At 45.2% G+C, this 24614-nt stretch overlaps 1 protein-coding gene across 3 annotated transcripts in view; it reads right to left on the bottom strand.

Moving 5' to 3' along the window:
* The window catches only part of LHFPL6 (LHFPL tetraspan subfamily member 6), a 140146-nt gene extending 122593 nt beyond the window's left edge, over positions 1-17553 (bottom strand). For 2 of the 3 annotated variants that reach the window (XM_069030278.1, XM_069030256.1), the window contains exons 1-2: positions 17358-17553; positions 14331-14890 (exon numbers count right to left, since the gene is read on the bottom strand). In XM_069030278.1, the coding sequence (XP_068886379.1) occupies positions 14331-14715 (385 nt within the window). In that variant the 5' untranslated portion in view covers positions 14716-14890; positions 17358-17553. Of the gene's footprint in view, positions 1-14330; positions 14891-17174; positions 17248-17357 lie in introns of those variants that run through there. The other variant, XM_069030267.1, reaches the window with a different exon arrangement.
* Positions 17554-24614: the final 7061 nt, after the last annotated feature.

Raw genomic sequence — 24614 nt, 5'->3', positions numbered from 1 at the left:
GTTGGAAGGCACCCACAGGGATCATTGACTTCACCTCTTAAGTGAATGGCCTGGACAGGGATCTAAAATCCTGTGTCTTGGATCTCTGCATAATTAGATCATAATCATAATGTGATTTCTGTGGTTTAAACCTCTACCATTATGCTAGGTATAAAATTTATAGGAATCTCCAGACTTCAGGATATAAAATACTCATTAATTTTGTGAAAGAGGAAGAAACTTCCCCCAGAGCAATTTTATTGCTGAACAGTCTGCTACACTGTATTAGGTCTGCTACTTACGCTGGAGCGTTTCATGCTGGAAGCACCAAAATCCTGTACTTCAAGCAGTCATGCTAAGCTAGAGAATAATCTGTATTCTTATATTCAGCTTAGTAGGAAAAAAAAGCTCACAGAAACTATGAGCTATGCCTTCATCCACAAACCAGCCAATCACTGTACTCGGCCAACCTGGAAAAAACAAAAAGAGCTTTCAGTCCATAGCCAGAGGTTCATGCACTGAAAATTGTGCTCTGGAAAGACCATTCCCAGAAGAGAGGGTAAGGCCATGTTTTCCAGCCAGATCTAAGTCAGGGCTGATTTCAATGGCACCGTGACAATTTGCACGGGCTGGGTACCCGGCTCCACGTTCGGAAGTGGCATCTGGAGCACACAGCTCTTGCTGCAGCCTCTGCCCTTCACAGACACGGTGGATGCTTGGAGTCACTGCTAGAAAGACCCCTCTGCTTTCTTGGCACAGCTAAGCCTCCTCCTCCTCAGGGAACTCAAGATACTCACTGAGATGTAAACTACAGCCAGCCTATCCACCAAAAAGAGGTTGTGCCAGTGTATGCATGGGATTGACCAGTCCCCATCACATGGGGAACTTCCAAGGAAGGGGGGTGCCTTGAGGAAAATTCCCAGCGGATTTTCTCCCACTAGGAACAATAGAGCACAAAGGTCTCTCCTGCAAAGAAGGTGGGGAGCTGTCCATAATCTCCAGCTTTCCTGAGGTGTTTAAGAAAAACCTAAATTTATTCAGGATGCTCAAGACTGTATACATTTGGAAATTCTTTGCCTACAAGGGCACGAGGGAGACCTTAGGGTAGAAAATAGAAAGACATTCTTTTAGGAAAACTGAAAGGACAAGAACACCTTCTAAAGGGCATAAGGAAAAGTTTCATCAATTGGAAGTCTCACTCCAAAAACAATTTATGGTCTCCCAAGCTTGGCTGCCATTGCCTTGGCAGTGAGGCACAGATCTGTCGGTCTCTGAGTTACCTCAGAACGCGGAGCTCACTTTTAAGAACTTTTAAGCTTCACTTTGAATTAATTTTTAATTAGGTACTTTTTAAAATTTTACTGAGAAACCATAACACATTATTTTTGGAAGTTGAGTTTGGCAGAATGAAAAAGGGCTAGCATTGCAGAAGGGCTGGCACTCTGCAAATAAAGACCTTTTAGAGTGCACCTGAAAACCACTTATACTTTGGCAAAACCACTTACAGTTGTTCAAATTTGCCCAGTATCCATCTAGAGAATATGTTGCTCTGCATTGAGGAGGAAGTACCAGTAATGAGAACAAGAGATGCCAGGCCTGTGCTGGGGTGCTCATCTTGCCTCACTCCACCTACCAAAGACTGAGCATGCAACTAAAAGGAAAACAACTGTTTTTGCTCTCTGTATTCCTGCACTCATAGACACATACACTTTCCTACCAAACCAACCTCCTCATCTGTTTTTGAAAAGAAAACTCACAGACTTGCTAAGCAGTCTGGGTTGCAGGCTTGTCTAACAACCTTGGGTTGTCAATCCAGCAGTAGTCCACTAGGTCTGCTTTAAAAATGAAGTTGTGATTAGCTTGAGGGAAATAAAATTTGCCTCTTACGGCAAGCTCTTTAACTGCACTTTCAACAATCTTCAATGATACAGAAAGGGAAGGAGCTCCTTTTTGCTGTCATTATATGTGAAAAACACTTGCAGGCTGACCTGGCTTCTCATATATTACTTTTCTACAGAGATTTGCAGCAGTGTCTGAATCGTCTTCCCCCACCTGCTCTGCCAAATTCTTATGGTACAAGCACTTTGGAAAAAAAAGCACAATTGCTTGAAATTACACTAGAGTCAAATGTTGATAAAAAGGTGTCACAGAGGGAATGAAAACTAACTGCTGTGAAATTTAATGAAACCCACTGTGTGCCAAGGGCATAGGCAGCCAAATTGAATTTAAAAAAGTGCCAAGCAGAGAAGCTTGTAATCAGACTAGCCACTATGTTAGATGAGATAAGCAGAATTACTTTTTTCTATCACTAGATCAAAACAGACTGCAATTCTTATGCATGAGATGAAAAGTTACAGTATTTATCTTCCCGGCTTCCTGTGTTCTCAGCACCGGATCTCCGGCTTAGTGGCATGAAATGGAATTTGCCGTCTCCAGTGTAAGGCTTGTCCCAACCCTCGCACAGTTCTTTCCTGACAGTTTTTATTGCAAATTGTTATGGAAAAGAGGAACAAGCTAATCAGGGTTGTTAATGGCTCAGCATAAACTATGTTCAGCCATGGTGGCCCCTTCCACAGCCGGGCAATGAATTGAAGTCAATACGGGAGAATAGGAAATAGAAGATAATCCCAGCATAGGACAAGGACCCTGTTCAACAGTGCTCACATGGAGAACAGTTGCCAGAGCATCATTCCACTGCATCCTGTTAGGGAATCATTTTATTCCTTAATTATTATAACCGCGTTATTTTGAAACTGGGCTAAGAAAAGCCTGATCTCCCAAACAGAACTGCTTGCATTCATTTGGGGAGTAATCCCTCAAACTCTGGTTAAGGACATGGGACAAAAATGCTGTGCAGCCCATCTTTGTTGGAAACAGCCTCAGTACATTCATTTCTTCAGTTGTTTAGGGGGTTGTCAGTAGTCTTGGCTCTGGGCCACACAGGGAGGCTCAGGGTCTGCATCTTTGCCTCACTGATGAGTTTCAACACTGCAACCTGCTTGAACTTGTAACCTGGCCCAAATAGCCAGATTCTCCTTTCAATGGTCTGCTAGGAAAGCTGGAATACTTTCTGGAGAAAAAGTTTCTAGCAAGAGAGGAGATTTCCAGTACTGAAAAAAGCTCTCCAAAACCAGCCATTGTGTTTCTTATAAAAGGATTTCTCATAAAAATGTCCTGACTTTTATCACGACCTCTTGATTTTGCAGAATGTGCCTGTAATGGTTTCGGGGCTTGTCTTGGCTGTAAAGAGTTTTATGCCAGTACTTAGTGCCATTCATCATGTTTTTACTGCCAGAAAAGGAACTTGAAAACTAACAGAATTCCTTGAAATCTAAAACATGCTATAGCACAGAAGCCTTAAGTTTCCTATTTTCCTGTGCATAACCCATACCACATCTGAAATACCCTCTGCAAATCAGCAGTACCAAAGAATACATCTGTCTGCAGGTATGGCAAATGGACTTTACAAGGAGGTGAAGTTCCTCTCCTCTCACAGCCCTCTCCATTCCCACTTCCCCTGCTTCCCTCCCTCCCTGCCTCTGACTGCTCTCTCCTCTGCTCATATCTTTCTGAGGATGCATTTGAAGTAAAGGAGCTTTTAGGGGAACAGAGGTCATCTGAACTTTAGCCCTGAAAGTAATACATTTGTCATTTGTTACTAAGCCAACATTTAGAAGTCTCCTTTTACTTACTCCTCTACAAAGCACACAAGAAATGAGTCAGCATCAGTTCTTATCATATAAAAAATGAAATAAACCCAAATCTCCCTCGATTTCCCCATCTGACTTTGTTTCAGTTAAGACTTCTTTGGAGCAGCAACTGCCTCTGCCTTTTTCCGTATCACAATGGATTTCAAGAGTTTCCTGCATTATAACACCAACAACCATAACTGAAGCAACACGGTACACCTGGGAATGTTTGTACAAATTTGCCAGACAGATTGTACTAATCTCCAAACGACATTCAAAGCTCGTAGTCATGTAGCAGCACCTGGGCTGAGTCAGAGCAAATTTTGAAGCAAATTTTCTCTCACACATATGCTCCCGAAGGTCCCCCAACATCAGTCTACCCTGGTTTCTATAAATTCCCCCAAACAAAGCACTTTATAGTACATCCTAGTAACCCTTCCCAGTAACTGGCATTCAGCTGTATTGTGCCTGACCTGAATGACTTGTAATGCTCCGAATATCAAGTTCGTCCTCAATTAAAAAAAAAAAAAAAGTATTCATAAATAGGCTTTCATTTAGCTGCAGGCTTAGACAAAAACCTGAACTTGTGAAGAAGTCAGGCAGTGCACTCTGCAGAAGTTGTAAGGCCATTTCTTATACACCACTATGTTAGCAGGTTTCATATCCTGTCACAGGGTGCTGTATTTCAGAAGCAGCTTCTCTTATTCCAGATTGACCATTCATGCCTTTATCTCAATACTTTCTCCAACTCCACATCCCTTTGCATTTATTAGAAAACTATTTTCTCAAAATAACAATACCAATTTATATTACAAAAGCATCTTTATTGGGAAAAAATGCAAGACAACTGAACTGTCAGATTGGAAAAGAAAGGGTCAAATCTTTACATTACTAGAGAATTCATGTAGTGTTTATCAGAATTCTGTATTTTCTGCTTAATACTCTCTGAAGCCCTTTAGATTCTGCTACAAGATAAAATAACAATGATTTCTAATAAGTAATTGTTTAGGTGTTCCTTCATTATAATTTTTCTTCATATTCCTACAAACTACTGCCAAGCTTACATAAAAGTCTGTTAGCCTAGTAAAGAACTGTACCTGCAAATCAATTCAAAGTGGTCAGTCCTCATGAAAGATTGGGGCCTATCAGGCTTATGCAAGAAAATGTGGGCTCAGCTGATGGTGCAGCAATCCTCTCAACAAAGACTTTTGTTCTAAGGTGTTAGTCCTCATGCAATTAATATTCCATACCTGGGGAATTAGGTAGAATCTGGCATCCCAGTAAGGTCTCTGCACTGCCACAGAGAAGCAACCTCCTCCAAATCCCTCTAGTCACAGTAAGTAGCAACAGTGCTGAGCTCCAGATCCTCCCTTCCCCTGGGTTCCATTAAGGAATACTGCTGTTGATTTCAACAGGTCAGGCTCTAAGGAAGAGCCAGTCTGGAGGGGGAAAAAGTCTGCCTCTGTTCTCAGATGTACCTGTGACATCAGGGGACAGACAGTGGAACAAACAATGTAAAGGAGATCTAATCAAGCCTGGTGAATCAGCCTTATCACCAGCATTGTCAGGGTGCAGTGACCATGCCCAATTTTTCATGCCTGAGAAGATATAGCACAGCTACTAGAAGGGATCTGTCAAAGGCAATATTGCCCCTCTGACCTGTGGTGTCTTATGGTGGCAGTCATTCCAAAAACAAGGACAGGATCCTTTCTTGGTTCTCTGTGACTTAAGACCATCTTCATATGGTCTGAATGCCACTTAGGACCTCGCAATTGTGCAATATAAAAAGCTTAACGTCACTGAAGTCGACAGAGGTGTTCCACAGAGCCAAAGGAAATCCTTGAGTGGGAAGCCAGCCAACATGATGGCCACCGCAAGGCAAGCAGCCGTGGTTGGAGTTTGGGTGTAGGAATACATCCTGTGTTTGTTAGTTACACCACACTCCTTCCGAACTGCTCACTGCATGGAGTCCACACACTAGCTGCTCTCGAGTTCTATGCCTCACTTCTTTGAAATGATGGAGTTTGAAAACTGCCTTATTTTACTTTGTGAAGCCAAAGTTAAAGTCCTAAGATAGTAGAAATACATATTGGAGAAGTAAAAGGATGTGAGCAAGGAAAGAAAAATGTAGGTTGAATACTGTGAAAGAAAAATTCCGTGTGGAATGCATAGTAAGCTGAGTTTCCTAAGAGAAATGAGGAAAAAATAGAAATTACATTGACATTTAACACCAGACTGGACAAAATCCTGGAAAATACACCACTGGGAACATTTATGTCCTGTCAGTAGGGCATATGACTTCACTCACGCTGGAAAATATTGAAATATTTTGATGCCTGAATGAAGTTCCCAGCAATATTCAAATATCTACTGAAATATCTCAGGAAGCAAAACAAGCCAGATCTTTCAATGCAGAAACAAAATGACTAACTCCAACCCAGGTTCTGCTCTAATCAACACAAATGCAAAGGATCTGAAATGAAGTAACTCTGAATTTCCTCTGACTCCACACCAGCAAAATAGATTATTTGGTCCCCTGCCTCACGTTTTCTAAAGTTTCATTAGGTTATGCAAGCAAAACCTTTTGAAATTAAAAGTGTCACAGAAGTGCTGAGCAGCATTGTTTCCTTCTGATAAAAGAAGGGATAAAAAAGCAGGAAGACTGAACTTCATTCTACAGATAAATAAAACAGCACTCCAGGACTTCTTCAGATCAAAAATTCTGTTCTTAATGCAAAATTCTACTTAAATGCAGCACAGCTGCAGCAATATTCAAAACATTGCTTTTATATTCAACATCAATAGGATGACAAGAGTAGCAAAGAGATTCTTCCCAATATTTTAGCAACATCTTTTTTTTTTTGTAATACATCAGCATTTCCATTTTAAATGTGCTTCCAAAGCACCTAAAATCTTACTTGCAGAACTTGCTCCAGGCTGAAACTCTGCATGGGGCTTTTTTTTCCTCTGTATTTAGTCAAAATTTATATTAGGATTAAATATAATTTTTTTAAAAAGTGAATATGTATTCAAAACAATTCAGTATAAATAATTTAATTCACTGGGGTAGCTCTTCAAGAAGAAAGTCATCATCAGAACCACACCCATTTAGACTAATGTCAAATCCAATAATCCTAGAATAGAAATAGTGATGTAATTTGCACTAAGTGTCACTGACTTCAAAGGACACACAAAAATTTGCAGCCTGTAAGCACCCTGATGCTTTTTTTAGGAAGATTTTGAAACACCAGAAGAGTTATCAGAAGTGGTTGAGAACAGAATTAAAAAGCTAAGACAGCTAAGTATGAGGGCTACTCTCCACATCATTTGTCTTCTTCAAGTTAGATCTCCTCTGTTTCAGCAGCATTACAACCCCTGGCTTGCTCTGCACTGTTGTGACCTTGCTGGCAGGGATGGCCTCCTCAGAGCTACTGATTCTGCACCTTAGGACCAGTAATGTTCATCACTGATCCTTCCTTGCTAACCTGTTTCGTTAAAATGGTTGGTGCTAGCTTAAATAGCAAACTTTGCTAACCAAGTCTCCTTCAGTGGGACTCTAAGCAAACTCCCACAAAAAGCTGTGCTGTTAGATCTGTCAGGGCAGCAGCCTTTAGCAAGGCTGCCGTGGGAACTTCTGTGACCAAGGTGAAGGCAACCATACAAAACAATATCACATCTCGAAAATATACAGAATATAAGTCTGCGCCTTTCTTTACCTCTTACAGGTAAGTACCTGCTGGCTTGCATTCCCTATCAGTCAGACCTGATGGCCCATGCATCGAGGAAAGATTCAAGTAATACAGTCTGTATCTAATTAAGAGAGCAGGAATCTAAGTAATGTCCTTTTATTAACCGATAGATAACGTATATTGCATCGGTTCTTATATTGCATTCAGGCTTCAATCCTGAATTTATCTTATATTTTAACTCCTATCTGAATACAGGAGAGAGCAAGAGCTGGCTTATCTTCAATAAAACATATGCTACAGAATCTTTAAGATAATTTCACTGTCTAAAGTCCCTTGTCCTGAACATCTTCCCAAACAGTAACACTTCCCTGCCTTACTTATTCTGGACTCCAAATCTAAATCCAAGAATTTGACTCTAGGCTGTGCCACAGTATGTGAAGGTACCTTGTAGTGCTGGGAAGCAAAGACTTAGCATAGGCACAAGCAGTCAGAGGATTCAGTTTAGCAAGTCAAAGTCTAGCTGAAAGGGATGAAGCTGCAAAACTATACAGTGCATTTAATCCTTTGGTGGGCGGCTAGAGAAAACTGGAGAAAGAACTAGTGTGAAACACACCAGCTAAGAAGCAGCTTCTATACAGGTTGTTCTGGTAAAGAAACCACAACAAAGCACAGCTTAAGTAGATTAAAAGCCACCTAAGATCTTAAAAGAAAAAAAAGACAAAATATTCCTTGAGAAAACATAATTTTGCAATGATATATTCTTGGTGCTACATTTTTAACATTTGCATTAATGATCTGGAAGAAAAGCAGTCAGAGTAATTCACCACTGGAACAACTTGTGGAGATCAGGCTTTTCTCAAACTTAATTAAATACCAAATAGAAGGGGTTTTTTCTCAGAAATACAGTCTAGTTCAAACTGAAATTATATGAAGGCTGTCCTATGACCCATCCCACAGCAGACCTCAGACTAAGTAGTCACAGTGTTCTCTGCTGACTTTATTATTGCTGAGTCAATGAGCCTATGACACGACACACAGTCACTCACTAGCAAAATTTAAGTGTTGCTTTTGTTGTTTGCTCTTCTTCTGTTACCTTGAGGAGGCTTCTGGTCCTTTCTTTTGCCTCTCCTGCAGTGTCTAAATGTGCACACAGATGCTGGATTGGTACCCAGCCTGCAGCTTGTCTTTGTCTAGGATGAGGATTGCCCTGTCATATGTTTACAGGACCACAGCAAAGTCCCTGAAGTTTTGCATTCAACAAGAGGAAGGTGTGACTAAACAGCCCTGAACACCTAACTTGCAGGTGAAGAAGAGGCCTTGATGTTGGACAGAAGCAACATCAAGCCCCTCCCTTGCCTCTCCCCAAAAGTTAGCCTTTCAAAAAATATTTTTAGGCTGAAGAGGATGAAAGAACTAAGATGTCATTTTTGCTTTTTTTTTAATGTCTGGTTATTTTCAGGTACAAATTACAGGCAGAGATGGCAAGAATATGTACAGATGGGGGAAAGGATGAAATTGCTTGGGAGAACCACAAAAGAGTCTGGGGTCACTGTTTTCTTGACAGAATTCTCTTGACCATCTCAGATCTTCGCTGTTCCCGCAAGGCTTTTCTCAGTTACATTTTCTCCCTATAGGCAGAAAATTACGCTGATCTTAGTCTTCCAGGCAGAAAGCAGAAAGCCTCACTTCAGCTGTCAGATGAAATAATGGTTACTGGTCAGCGCCTTTTCCTCCAGCTGCACAAAAACCTTTCCCAGAAGTTTCTAGTTCCTCTAGTCAACTGGAACTACTCTTCCCAAAGCCCCTTTCTTAGCCAGCCTCAGAATCAAGACTGTTTTGCTCCCCTTGAACCCCACAGCTGTCTTTAACTGCCAGCCGTGTTTCTTGAAGCACAACTTCATTTCAGTGACTCCATCTCTCCAAAGAGCCTCTTCTTACATTTTTAACTGTCTCCCCAAGCAAATCCTTTGAGGGAGAGCTTCTCTACATGACCCCACAAGGCCATGACTTAGCATTCCTTCCTCCTCTGTCCCTTAAATTTTAGTATCATCTCACCTGCAAAGTCATATTCGTCCATTAATATGCAAACAACTTGCAGATTTCATTTAGATCTGTCTCTTTAAAATCTTTAGCCCAAAATCGCAAAGGCTTTCTCTGAGATTTCATCACAGACAATGCAGAACCAGAACATCACCCCACACTCGACATTCTCCTCATCTTGAGGGATCAGTCCTTATTTTTCTGCCCTCTGCACCCAGCAAATGTTTGTCTTGAGTACCTTATGAGTGAGGGAAACTATTATGGCCTCTACTGGCCCAGAACACTTGGAGAAGGATTCTCCAGCAATTTCATATAGTGCTGAGAGCATTTTTCATAAGGCCACATTTTATTTTCTGAGACAAAATCAGAAGTTGTTAGGAACTGTGTCCCCTTTTTCTCGAATAACCAAATGCTCCTTTCATCACCCCCTGTTTCAAGAGTTCTCCAGATTTTCTAACCAGCAATTCAAGGACCATAGTTTTGGGAGTTTCAGCACTTCCACATAAGGGAAACAAGACAGAGAAATAAGGAGAGGAAGAGGAGACGCCACTGAAACCTTCGCTCATTTAACAAAGGGAGTAGCAAAATTTGTGCTTTGTTAGAGTGCAATCAATGATGCTAAACGTGCCAATTACTGACAGCCACATGGCTACCACAGTCATGGAAAGGGTTCACTTCTCACATGGCACTCAGAATCAGGGCCATAGTGACAGGTTCAGAGAGGTGTCTCAGCCAGCAGATTGTTTCATGCTCTGTTCCCTCAGATCCATACTCCAAGCTTCGTTTAGCTGTTCTACACAGCAAAAGGGAGTTCTGAGCTAGTGAAGATTTCATTCCTGCGTGCTGACCATTTTAATGAAAAGCTTCACCTTGCCAGCGTAATGCTCTTTAAATTGACCATCCTTGCAGTACTTGTGCCTTTTGATCCACTGCCTCTCATAAAACTGGCTAACCTTTAAGTTCATTATGTTCTTAAAAATATTGCTATGTTTTTAAAATCATTGCTCCGCATTTAGAGAGTGAAACTATTCACCAAATTAGTATGTCATATCCGAGCTACCTACCTGCAAATTTCTTGTTTCTCCATTTAAGTGGAATTGACTTGCCATGGCACAATGAAAAGGAGATCAATAATTACAGACTCCAATTTGCCAAAGATTTGTTAAACTTCACTCCCTGCTGTCATATCCTCTATAATTATGGTCGAAGACTGTATCCATCTACATGACTGTGCCCTCAAGAGGTTACAGATAGCATAACTTTCACCTCCATTGTCATTTCTTCGAAGCAGTCCAAGAGAGATGTCCAGGAGGCATGTTCTGAGAGACCATAGCATCAGTCTGCCAGCTGTGAACTGCAGACCACTGATGTCCACTGCAGAAAAGCCTGGCCTTGGGAGGTTGGATACTTCTTGTCACCCACCACCAAATTGCCTTAGAAAAAGCTAAAAGCATTTGTTTTTCATGCACGCAATTGCTGTAATGGTTACAGAGCTGCCACGTGATCATGTATGGGAAAGGAAGCGGCTCCCACAGTTAGGAAAAGGAGGAAAAGTCTATGATGCAATCTTTCTAGTAGGAACAAAAACTCAACATGTTTCATCCCAGAGTCATCTTAAAATACACGTATGCTCTGTAGCCAGGATCATCTGAAATCGCAAATACAGACTAAGTACATAGGATCAAGCAATATCCAAAGAGCCATTCTGACTCTGCCTAGATCTGCAATTTCTTGCAGGTTCTGCCATTCCATTTTCATCAGAAGAGCAGATTTATGGTATAAGCACTCATGAATAATTCACTCCCTTGAGCTGCCACATGCAACTTGGGGAAATCCCAGCTATAAAACCTTGGCACCATTTAGCTAGCACAAGCTGCACTACTTTTTTACAGGTGTTATTCCACTGACCTACTTGGAGTTATTCCTCCTTCACAATGCTAGAAGGATCAGCCTGTTTGCTTACCAGCTCTGGTAAGCAAACCTCTCTGCCACCTCTTCATAGCAGTAAAAATGCTTCTAGTGTTGGAGTAAGTTTTAGCAACCTTAGTGCTTTGGCTCACCACAGCTTCAGTGGCTTGTACATCTCCCCTGCTCTTGGGCCTCCTGTAATAATCCATTCTCCATTGGCTCACTTCCTCCTCAAGTCTGTGTTTTTAAATCATGTGGAGAAACTTACTTGGATCCTAAACAAAAGGAACACAAGTAAAGACATAAACTAGCTACACTGAACCTGTCTTTATGCTGGTTTCTAACTTCAAGGGAAATGTGGTTTATTCCAACACTTATCCTCTGTCACTGGAGCAAGAGCCCCAGCAGGGTATGGGTGTAGATGCCTCAGACAAAAAGAAAGTGAAACCATTTAGCCACCTCCCTGTCCTAACGAAGAGGATGAATTAATAGCATCACTCAGTGGCTGCTTATTTTCCTAGGCTTTTCCTTCATACAAAGCTAGCTGGGAGTTCTTCTCCCCAGTTAAAAAAAAAAAATTATAAGCGTTTTATTTGATAAGATCTCTAAGTGGAGACCAACTAAATGACAATGAGTGCACTGCCACCAAGCCATATTCAAAGCCCACATCATGACAGACAGCTAAACCTACAACTGCAATACAGGGAACAAAGAGCTGGCATTCCCTGTTTGTAAATAAGGTGAACAGCTCACGGCTATCTTGACATAAAACAACATAGTAATTATAGTGCCTAAGTTAGACATCTAAGTAAATGTAGTCATGTCATTTAAACAATTAACCTACACTGATTTATAGCAGCTAAGGATCTGATGAGGGATGGAAGAAACTCCTCTTTACCCTAATATGTCCCTTCACTTTATCCAAATTACTGGCTTTCACCACCTGGCCTCTCCCTTGTGCCCCCCCCAGTTAGGTTTTAAGCAGGTTAAGAAATTATGGTTCTCACTTTGGTCTTCTCTTACACACTTCCAGCAGTGCTGAATGAAATGCGAGACAACCATAAAAGCCAGTAGAGGGGAAAATTAGACATGCTGTGTAACTAATTTCTGAACTGTAAGCAAAGTTGTGGGCAATTTTTATTTCATATCACAGGTTCACATTTCTTTGAATTGTCACCTACTGAGAACAAGCACTACCTGCTCATGCCCTTTCAGGCAGGACAGGATGCTGCCTGATCAGCTTGGACAAGCTTCAGGGGTTGCCATAGTGTGCTCTCAAGGAACCTCTCACCCAGGAGCCACCATCCTGCCTCAGAGAAGGGAGCACACCTTCAGCCCACACCAGTGTCATGGGGGAGCGGGGTTCCTCCTGCATCACTCGGCCATCTGCCTGCTGCTGGAGCTGCCGTGTTTGCTGGGATGGCTGTAAGCAAACAGCTGGAAGCTCCCCTGCTGGCCCTGTTCCACAGGCACACGGGGGAGCATGGTCACGAGAAAGGGGCCAAACACAAATTAAAACCAGATGAGCCGAGACAGCAGTTGGAAAGAGGGGGTGGTTAAAGCCTGTGATGGCTCTAAGAGAAAAAAGTCAGACAAAGCGGGCTTGCAGATTGTCACCAAACTGAAAACCTCCTCCACCCCCGACTGCCTGGCTGGAACTGTATAATGGAGCAGGTTTCAAGAAACCGCAGCTCCCAGCAGAGTTAACTCTCCAGCAGCTGCTGCACTTTCAAATTGTCAGACAGATTAAACACAGGAATGCCTGTGGGCCACAAAGCTGAGGGAAGGGTGAAGTGATGGGGTCAGCTTGCTCTAAAGTGCAGAAACTACTCAAAAATTTGGAGAGAGGACTCCCTCTGGCCAGGGGGGAGTTACACTGGTATCGTCTGGCTGGAGGCTTGGCACAGGGCCCTTTCCCTGCTTCAGCTGTCCACACCAAGCTGGACAGTTAGTGGAGTTTTTGTCTTGTGCTTCCTTAGAAGCTGCAGACATGGCACATAACCAGACTGCCTTTGCAAGGCAAGCATGTGTTTGGAGGGGAGAGAAGTGAGGGTTCCACTACAGTCCACTCCTCTGGGGCATGAGCCAGGGTGCCTGGCTGGGATGAGACACTGCAGGGCACCCAGAAAGCTGGCACCTGCACTGCCTCAGCATCCAAAGCTCAGAGAAACATGTTACCTTATGGGGGCAAGTGAGTGTGAGCAGTGGAGCACTTGAATCAGGCAAAAGTGAGTGCCACTGATCCGCATGTCACCGATAACAAGAGGGTGATGATTTACTGGGAAAACTGCCCTGTAAAAAGCACGCTCGTGGATCCTGTTTATTGTCTCATACCCTTCAAATACTCTTACAGTTACAAAGACGCCACACAATTACAAGGTAGAAAAAGGAACAGAGGTAATTCTCCCACACACTGTCTAGCCCATGGAGCCAACAAACCTGTGGCACCATCAGCAGGCAGCGTGGGTCAGCCAGCCCAGCAAGGCTCCTCCCAGGAGATGGTGGGCCACCTCCATCAGGGATAAACAATTCACACTTCAAACCTGGGCCAAAAGCTTGTTGCCAGATCCGTGCAGCGGCAGAGAGCAGAGCTGGAGGGAGCTTTGCCAGTATTAGGGGTAGGAAGGAGAAAAGAGAGGTTGTTCCCATAGAACATAGCCTCTCCTCTGCCAAACCACAATGCTCCATGTGGATCTGTAGCCCACATGCTTCTCCAGGTACGTCCAACTCAGCTCACAAAACTGCTGTGAAGATGCTGGCCCACAGAAGTTGACTTGCCACGCTGCTCTCAAAGGTCACATAATGACCAGACAGGGACTTGAGCACAAGAGAGCACAGGCCACTGTGTCTTTAGACCACATCAGGCAGCCACACAACCAGAACAGTCATTGAGGGAGCCAAGTGGTCTCCCTCTCTAGGAGAAAGTCTGAATCACCCCCTCCTCTTCCCAAAGCACCAGGGGAGTCTCCACATGTGCAAACAAATAGCCTGGACACCCCCATCCCCTCATCACAAGAGCACTTACCCCCCAGGAACTGGATGCCTCCTGCCACCCTGCCCACGGTCCTGGAGATGAGCTCGGACACACAGCAGCCCATGAGCGCTGTCAGGGCCACCAAGAGAAGCAGCCCGCAGCCCAGGCCCGTCACCACCGTGCAGATCCTCCACTCGGCGCTTGGGATGGCCTGGAAGGAGGCATAGCGGCCACACTGCTCCACCATCACCGTCATCTGGCGGCTCTCATCCCGAACCGGGTAGGAACACCTCCGGAAAGTGCCGAAGGAAACAGACTTCTCCAGCTGAGACCCCAAGAGCCAGTAGGGCATGAAGAAGCCAACACAGGAGGCAGCGGCGCAGAGGAAGGAGAGGAAGGCCCAGACGACGCCAGCACAGGTGAGGCTGGAGGCCATCTTTGTATCTGCTCCAAGACCCCTCACAATAGGAAGACACAAAAGTAACTGTGTATTTTAGAGCAGTTTTATGGATAATCCGGAATCTTTCAGCCTTGACAAATCCTCACACTCGGAGAAGCTTGGATCCTAACAGCCAGGGGAATATTTCCTCCCATCATGAAGTCAAAGGTCCCTAATTAAATGACAAAACACAAAAAAGGAGAAAAATACAAGTTCAGTAACACTGACATTAGAAAAAAATATTTGTCTGCCAGAGTGTTTTTCCTTCCTAGGGGACTTCTGAAGTAGACATGCCACTTTTCCCACCCTTGCAAGAAGACCCTACAATCATTCTCAGTGACACCAGCTTCTGTGGTCAGTGTGATGGTGGTGACAGGCAGCCCGGCTGGCACAAGCTGCTCTGCACATCCAGGAACACTCTGCAGCCACCTTCAGGGGCTCCCTGTGTACTTGCCTCACTCTTCTCCACTGTACATCCTGATCTTTCCAGTACCGATAGAAAAAACAGATGAGGTCTTGCTTATCCTTAGTTAGCTAGACCTTCCTCCTGCAATACCTGGAGAATGTACTTCACTTTATAGATGGTCCTGCTGCTTCAGTGCAAGACCACTCACAGTGCCTAAGGTATTTCAAGATCAGACTCTTGTGACAGAGGTAAAATTTATTAGCACAACCCCAAAAGAAGTGTTACAAGATGACATTTTTTCCAGCACTCCAAGTTGTTTGGCATCTCTATGCAAAAGTAGCCTTTTATCACTTGATGTCCCAAGGTGCCAGAAACCCGAACTCCAGGTGGGCTTCTGGTAAGTGAAGACATTGCCACATCTTTTGGATTCACCCCTACACAACCCCAAGAAGCACACAATTAAAACACAGAGGTCTCTCTTCATATTCCTGCTTGCATTCTGCCCAGCTTTTCTTTGCCTCTTCCCAGCTCAAACCCAGGAACCATAACCCTTTTGCATCCTTCTCAGACAACTCCCAGCCTTTAAGCTCAGTATCAGTGTGGCCAAGTGCATTTGACTGTCACAGAAACCTACATGCCGCTCCCAGAGGCTGGGGGTGTATTTCTTGTTAAATTCATGCTGGATCATTATTCTAACTGCATTTGTAAATTTATGATCTTTTCTCACAGTTGCTGCCAAATTAATTCTGATAGCTATTTACAAGGGCTTTCTCTTCTAAGCATGATTAGACGCCAGTCAGTGAATCCAATTCATGAAAAGGCAATAAAATGAATACTACTTCAGCACAAGGAGCGAATGTAGAGAAAGTTTGTAAGTGAAATTAGCCATGTGCACTACACAAAAGTTTGTTTACTTTTAAAACACTAAGAAGAAGAAATCTCTTCTGTAATATTAAAAAGGCCTCTGCTGCTACTGAAGAAGAGTAGACCTATCCACCCATAGCCTATCCACAGAAATGCCTTTCAACCTGCAAAACGCCAAACCCCTGGGGATAAAAACTTGCCAGAGAGGCGGGGGGGGCACCATTCCTCCAGAAGCATCATCTAGAGAAGGATCTGTCTGTGTCTTGGCGTGGCAACAAAAGTCTAAGCCAAAGTGGGTCACGGCACTTAGGGGAGTTCATTCCCTGAATCCCGGGAGGAGGTACGGCTGCAAATAGGGGACAACATGGAGGGTCGCAGGGGTAAGACCCTGCAAATCCTCCGGCTCCAGCGAGGCAGCAGCTTTGGCTCACCGGAGCCTGCCAGCTCACAGCCTGGGCGCTCTCCCGGGAGGCGGACTCGCCCCTCCGGCCCCGAAACCCCGCTCCCCGCCCTCCAGGGGTAGGAGGGGGCGGCGGAGAGATACGGGTTCCCCCGAGGGAAGGCGGCGGCCGGGAACCAAAACTCGCCGGGGTGATGCCAGGAAAAAACTGCGGGCGAGCGGGCGCAGCGCCCACAGAGCCGGCAGGGTGGGGGGGGGGTGCCGGGCGGGGCAGGCTGGGGGGCAGGAGAGCCGGGAGGGGCAGGGGATCCGAGACGGGCAGGAGACGCGGGAGGCGAAGGGGTGGTGAGGGACAAGGGGTCCGAGAGGAGCAGAGTGGGAGGGAAAGGAGAATGCGGGCGGGGACGGGCTGGAAAGGCAGAGGTGCCGAGAGTGCGGGGAATCCGGGTGGCCAAGAGGATTGAGAGCCGGGAAACAGCGGGGACGGGAAGGGAGAGCGGTCCGGGGTGACAGGGAGATACGGGAAGGACGGGGCCCCGGGAGAGGAAGGATTCGGGAAGACAAGAGAATGAGAGGGCTGGGAATCCGAGCAGGGAAGGAAGTCTACAGAGTCCGGTGCAATGGGCAAGGGATGCGGCCAGGCTGGGTGTCGGAGCGGGGAAAAGGAACGCAGGAGGGAAAGAGGGTCAGGGATACAGGGGATGTGGCCGTGCGGGGTGGGGAGGGGTCGGGAAGAGACGTTCTGAAGGCTCGTGGATCCGGAGTCATGCAGGGGATGCAACGTACCGGGAGCGACGGAGGGCAGGGGTTCGAGAAGGGAAGGGGGTACAGGGGATCCGTAAGGGGCAGCGGATTCAGCCGCGCAGGGAGTGCGGGAGAGGCGGTGTCTGGAAGGAGCAGGAGTGGCGAGGGGTCTAGGAGTGCCAGGATGGGGGCAGGCGCGGTGCCGGGGAGCGAAGGGCTACTTACGGACACGCCGGGCGTGTAGGCTGCCCGCCGCGGCTGCCGGGAGCACATGGGCGCGGGGCCGGCGGGCGGCGGCCGCCCCAAGCGACTCTACCCGCGGTCCCGGCGCGGAGGCGACGCGGGAGCTCCGAGGCGGGCGGGACCGGGATCGGGACCCTCCCCAGCCCGGCCCGTCCTTTCCTCCGCACGTTCCTCTCTCCCCTCGTTTGATTCCTCGGGAGGCAGCGCACTCCGCCGCCTCTCCTCCCCCTTCCCCGCCACCGCCTCCCCGGGCGGGACCCGCCGCGGTCGGCGCAGTTGCGGGGCCGCGGACGGGGCCGGGGGCGAGGGGCCGGGCGGCGGCGGGGGAGCGGCGAACGGGAGAACGGGGGCGCGTCCCCGAGCCCTCACGGGGCGGGGCGGTGGTCCCGGCCCCGCGGGGTCGCAGTGGGGGTGGGTCCCGGCTTCCCGAGGCCGGCCTGGACTGGGACGGGGGGGTTCGGGTCTCGGGGCCGGAGCGCTGGGTGCCGGGGCGGACTGATGCGGGGCCGGGTTGGTGCGGGGGTGGCGGGGAGCGCTGCGGCGTCGCCGGGCTCGGCGGCTTAGTGCGGGGTGCGCGGGGCGGTGAAGCCGGGGACGGAGAGGAGGAAAGAGCAGGAGAGGAGAGTGGGGGAAAGCCGGCGAAGAAGGAGTGTTTGAAGGAAAGGGGGAAGGCTGCAGTCCTTACATGGGAAAATATGGACTAATCTGATGGTGTGCGTGTGATAAGAACTGTGTCTGTCTCTGCATGCGAGCTGCTGATCCAGCATTTTCATCACAACAGTTCCCGAGTTGGTCTACAGCGAGAGTAAATGTGATCACAGTACCAAGCAGCTCATCCCGGATGGGTTAGGTCAAGCGGAGAGACAGGAGCTTCAGCCCTTTCCCAGAGTGACTTAAGAGGGAAAGTTTTGAGGAGGGGTTGCCTTCTGCACACAGAGCCTCTGGGAGAAAAAGACATTTCCTATTCTGGTTTTTCCTCTACGCCCAAAACCATGAATATATTTCTCAGATATAAGACAATTTTATGACAGGTTTAAATTATGTCAGCACCAGACATGCAAAATCTCTTCGGTAATGTTTCTTTTACAGTTCTGGCGTGTGATTTAAACACCATTCATTAATATTATTAATGCTAAATGGAAGTGAGGTTTATTGCACTCAGTCTGCATTTACACCATTTAATAGTAACAGCAGCTATTTTCAGGATTAAATTACAAAGCTGCTTTATTGTCTTTTTAAAATTAGACTTCCATTTTTTTTCCCCTATAACGCAAAGTGTTAAAATCAGAACATTACTGAAAATGCATATTTTCCCAAGGGATAAGAAATGAATTGGAAAGTATCTAGCATGATCGAGTTTTCCACCCTAACATTTCAAGTGTATTTAAGGAAATGTGCTTCAAAGAATCAAGAAGTCAGTTAAATATAGGCTGAATGCTAGAATATATGCAATAAAGTGCTTCACAAGGAAGACAATGAAGGCATAACCCCAAAGCAGCCATACCCACAGCTGACTACCCCTAGGCTACATCCACCTAGTATACATCTATAGTAATGTGGATCAATCTGGTGTTGGATCTCATGGTGTTGAGGGCCTAAATGATGTTCACACTTTTCAGCAGTTTTTTTCTTCAGATTCACTCCAGGCTGGGTCTGTGGACTGAGGGCCCCATGAGAACTTAGAACACATCTGATACACTCCTGGCACCTGTCTTGTGCTATATTGCTATCTGAATCCACTCTGTGTACTCACCTCTGCTGGGTAAAATAAAACGTGGTAAGTGAGGATGATCTGGAGATTCACTTCAAAAGCACGCCCTTGATTCACACCAAAACATGAAAGTGGATGTGCCCACAGGGTGTCTGACAGAAAGGGAGCTGGTATGACTTTCCCAAAGCTGAGAGCTGGAGCCTGCTCCACAGCATACCATTGCAGCATCCTCCCCTCAAATCACCTTTCTGCCTGGTGCTGTGCCTCCACCCCCAAGCATGCACAAGCTCTCAGGTCTCCACTTCTACAAGGAGCTGTGCACTTTTTGGTGAGTGTAGACACTCCTTGTTTACCTCTCGCATGCCTTCACTTGGCTCAGTGCAGTGTTTTACCCCCTGCTATTCATTTTACCAACACCTGAAATGACAGGGATACTAAGCTAGTATTGTGTCATTGGAACTCTGTTCTTGGTGTAAAGAAAGAGAAGAATTGAGTACTGTTATTAAATCCTCAATTGTTTGAAGACTAAGGTCTGTCATTCTTTCCTTAGCCAAAGGCCTGGGTTATAATGAAACTGTGATAAATATGTCTAAATTTGGCATGTGCTGGGATCAGACATGGGTAGAAATTGCCTGGCATTGAAATGACTATGGAAAAACTTCTGTTTCACACATGGAAACTGTTTCTCAGTTAAAACTGGCATTGGAAGCCTAGGGAGAAGCAAACAAGCATACATTTATTCATGCAATTTATCTCTTGCATGGTATATGCCAAGGTCCCCAAGTCAGTGTTTGCTTTGCTAATGGCATCTCTACAGCAGTTCATTTACTTGCCTTATATGGCTTGTACATTCACTCTCTGAGCTGCTGCCATTATGCTTTCCCTCATGGAAACTGTACATTGAATTCTGCATCTCTCCTGAAGCATCTCATCTTGCCAGCTGTCTCTGAATGCCCCCACAAGCTGGCTACATGACTTAGTCACTTTCAGGGAAATAAGCTTTATTTCACAATCCATCTTCTGTCCCATGAGTTGTGTTTTGATTAGGAACAAATTAAACACATTGTGTATATAAGGTAACATCCAAATTCTCATTCCATTTCTTTCCTAATGTTTAAAACTCAACATGCTTCAACTGTATCAACATTTCATTCCCCTTTCAGGATCATTGTGCTTGGACGTATTTTACTTGAAAGTTAGCTGAAATATTTCTATCCCCATCTAACCTGTTTGAAAGAAAAGGGGAGTTATTACATTGTGCTTTAGGATTCACAATCTTTCTTGTAACCACAAAAGTAGACACCTCCTCAGAATAAAACAATAAAAAACACATGGTCCTCAGGGTCTTGTCTATACTGAAATAGCAGCTGGTTTTAAAATTGTTCCTGGTGTTTGGATTTTAAGAGAATCTGCTTGTGAGAAATCTTCATAGTTGGTCGAGGGAACCTGAGCCACGGATTACCTTCTGTTGCAACCACTGAAGTCAGACTGAATCAAACACCCATGAATACACTGTCAGAAAACTACCCTAGCAGGGAGATGGGAAAATATGCTTATAGATTTTACCATTTTGCTTCTCCTCAATCCATTGACTATGCTGCTGTTACAGCCGGGGCACTACAGACTTGATGGAGCTAATCAGCACAGCAGAATAAAGACAGAAAATCCTGTCACTGTACCTAAATCAATCCTGGCTAATATACACATCACAGGCTCTTTCATTATGGTATATCCTGTAAAACAACATAAAATGCCAGAGGGGAGTGTGCATGTTCCTGAACCCCAAGGAAAATTAAGCAGCTACCAAACCTCTATCTCGTTCTTCAGTCTTTGATCAGAAAAAGAACCAAGAGGGTTTCATCTTTCAGGCCAGCATCTGTTTTCGGTTGTGTGATCTGCAGGACAGTGATCACACCAACATGGTTCCGAGCATCTCACAAAACTGGATCTTCAGGTCGTGTCTCTACTCGATTTTAAATGAAAAAGGAAGGTATATGTACTGCAATAGACTTGAGGCTATGTACCAGGAGCAGCAGAAAGTCAACCCAATTATTCAAATACAGTCTCCAGAAACCAAACAGACAAGTACTGTTAGAGAAATAACCTGATAATTAGTGTATTTGCCTGAAATTATGTCCAATCTTGCAGCAGCTAGGGAAAAAAAAAATCAACAGACAGAAAAAGAGAACTCCAACACCTGCAAATTTCTCAGAGGAAGGTAAGAAAACAAATTCAGGTGACCATATCCTGTCTATCCGTATGGTGTTCTTCCAAGTCAAACAAATTGCATGTTTTCTACTGTGGGTGGAACTAGACACCTGGGTAGATTTTGAACTGTTGTATCCAGACCTGAATCTTGGCCTATAAACTTAGCTCTAACCAAAAGATCCTCTCTCCACTTCTATTCTAATAGGATCCTATCATTAATACTTATTTTTCTGGTGGTTCTTGTGGTAAATTTTGTGAATTCTCTTACTAACAGTTCATGAACAAAACTTGACATATTTCTGAAAGAGAGTTGTCTTACTGGATACAGTGCTGTTGGTGCTAACATCAGTCTTTTAATCTCTGGATGTGCATAAAAATAACATGTCAATGTAAAACAAAAGAGGAAAACAATCTTTATTATTTGCCATAAACCCTCCGTATGTTATTTCATCTTTTAAGTTACTACTTATCATCTATTATATAAAAGCCACCAGGTGGTCTGCATTTTGCAAGGCTCTAAAAGAATAGCTACAGCTATTGATTTTCTCTTTTGTGTCCTGCTGATGACAAGCCTGGTGGCTGTGAGAGAGGTCAAGGAGGTTTATTCTGCACCAGCCCCACGGCTGAAGGGAAGAATGCCTGCTCTGGCCTCGCAAACACTGCCAAAGTGACTGAGCTCTGAGATTACAGGTCCCAGACCCGTCCTCCTTCACCAGGGAATTGTCTTAGCCCTGCACAAACCCAGGAAAAACCTGTGGCTGGTTTCAATCCTACATTTCCACTATTCTTAATTGGACTTTTTAAAATAAGGAACATCTGGATGATTGCTTTCCCAGTAAGAAATGCTCATCTACTGACAGCCTGCTTTCCGTGCATGTAGACCCAATACCAAATAATTTAATAGTGTCATCTCACTTATGAATGGGACATCTGTCTATCTTCCCCAGATGTCGTTAAAGAAAGATGTGGGGAACGTACAAAGAGCAGGTCTTACCGCGGTGCTTTCTCACACTGAAGTGGCGGGCGCGTTTGGAGACATGAGTTTGTTTAACGACACGTGCAACAGCAAGGAGATTTTTCTTTTCACTTTAAAGCCTCAACCTGGCATCAGCTTTCAGCAGGAGGTCAGAGTTTCCCCGCAGGGCCCCGACCATGCCGGTGCCCCGGCGATGGGGTGCCCGGGGCGGCGGGCGCGGGCTCTGCGCTGCTCGACAGTGACACTCGGTGGGCGGCGGGGCCGGAGCAGGGCTCGGGGAGGCCGGGATGGGCGAGCCGGGGCCACGGGAGCCTCGCACCTCCGAGCCCCGCGGGGCTGGCGCGGGTTGTGCCCTGGCCCCTCCGGAGCGTTTGATGCGGCTGCAGATGAGGAAGGGCGTGCGTGTGAAAAGCGGGGGCAGAGAGAAGAGCTTGCTTCTGTTCTCCATAAAACCTCTGGGATTTTTAACCGCCCTGGGCCACTGTCCTGAGGCTCCTGAGGTGCCTTTGCAGAACCCAAAGGTGACTTTTAGCGGCACGGTTTGGTTAAACTGGGTGTATCTGAAAACGGGGTTCAAGGCAGCGTCCTGTTCCTCCCCCGGCCTTTTTCGACAGAACAGTAGCAGAGGTGCCTCTCCCCATGAGCTCCAGCAATCACTTGCATCTAGGTCACCCTATTAGATCACATTCCCAAGCATATGGCTAATGATTTCTGGGGGTTTTAGAAAGGAAAGCTGAAAATCCTCTAGTTGGGGACAATGGCCAATTCATTTTCCAAGTGGAAGCTCATTTCCTCCCCTCCCCACCACACCCTGAGGGTTGTACAGAACTCGGGGACTCCGTGAAGCTGGAACTTCTGAAATCTCACAGAGGTTAATTCAGGGAAAAATTCTAATGCCAGCTCTTGTCAGCTGAAACTCAAACAGAACTCGCTTTCAGGTGTATCCATGTCCAAAACATGTCCTCAGTGGGGGAAGAACCAATCTCCTTTTTTTTGCAGCTGTCCAAAAGGCTTGTCATTAGCATATCCAGTATGTATATAACATTCATATACATACATGGATATGCATTTATTAGATATATGTGTATTTATAATACATATATTGGTATAGGTATAGGAGATCAGGTTGGTCAAGCAGGACCTGCCTTTCGTAATCCATGTAGGCTGGGCTTGATCCCCTGGTTGTCCTGCATGGGCTGTGCAATGGCACTCAGGATATCTCTTCCATAACCTGGCCTGTTGCCAAGGTCAGGCTGACAGGCCTGTAGTTCCCCAGATCGTCCTTTCAACCCTTCTTGTAGCTGGGTGTTACATATGCTAATTTTCAGTCATCTGGAACTTCTGCAGTTAACCAGGACAGCTGGTAGATGATTGAGAGTGGTTTCACAAGTTCTTTCACCAGTTCCCTCAGTACTCTGGGCTGGATCATCAGGGCCCATAGCCTTGTGCATGTCTATTTGGCATAGCAGGTCACTAATCATCTCCTCTTAGTTTATGGGGACTTCACTCATCTCCCATACATGCTCTGGAAAGACCTCTTAACCCTCTCTGGGAAGATTCAGCGCCTAGAGTGTTCTCTCTATATTATATTGTAACAAAATAACCTACTCACAGATTGTGCTTTTGCAATATAACTACATATTTCAATATCCTTTTCCCGATGAAAAAGCTAATTAGCAAGGTCGTTACAGTTACCACTTATATGGGGGAAGATAGTAATTCCATTAATGTGCTCACAGGAACTTCATTTATATTACCTCTTAACCTTTACAAGGATATTATCATTTCAATAATTAATTGCTTTTTGCCATTTAATTTGCAGTTTACCATTTTCAAGGGAAATTACCCATTAAAACAAGGACTTTTTTTTTTTTAAGGAAAAAATTATTCACTCAAATATACACCATAAACTGACCTTAGAGAAACTAGATATTTGCTAAGCCACTTTCATGTTTGAGTAGAGAAAACTCTGTGCTAGCTCTGCATATTAAATAACTGCCCATTGCTTGAGTCTAGACATTTGGAAAAAATGAGGCAGAATGGGGCTGAGATAGTGACAAAAAGGGAATTAATTCTTATCCTCTTCCTTCAAATTCTGGAAGGCAATGAATCCTTCCTCTCTTATTGATGCAGTAAGAACTGACTTTCTTCTTTCTTTGCAACCATTTTGTTTCTTCAACTAAAGTTAATTTATGCTGCAATACCCATCCATGAGGGCTTCTGTTAACTTCAGTTAACTAAAGGAACTTTGGTTCAACCTCGTAAAACACAGAAACTCTGCCCGTGAAACACCCAGCACTTAAGTATATCCTCAAGACAGTGCCTGACACTTTGGAGAACAGAG

Source organism: Aphelocoma coerulescens, chromosome 1 (assembly GCF_041296385.1).
Source record: "Aphelocoma coerulescens isolate FSJ_1873_10779 chromosome 1, UR_Acoe_1.0, whole genome shotgun sequence".
NCBI classification, from domain to species: Eukaryota; Metazoa; Chordata; class Aves; order Passeriformes; family Corvidae; genus Aphelocoma; species Aphelocoma coerulescens.
Note: the sequence above shows the minus strand (reverse complement) of the source record. Positions and strands in the feature narration are given on the sequence as shown.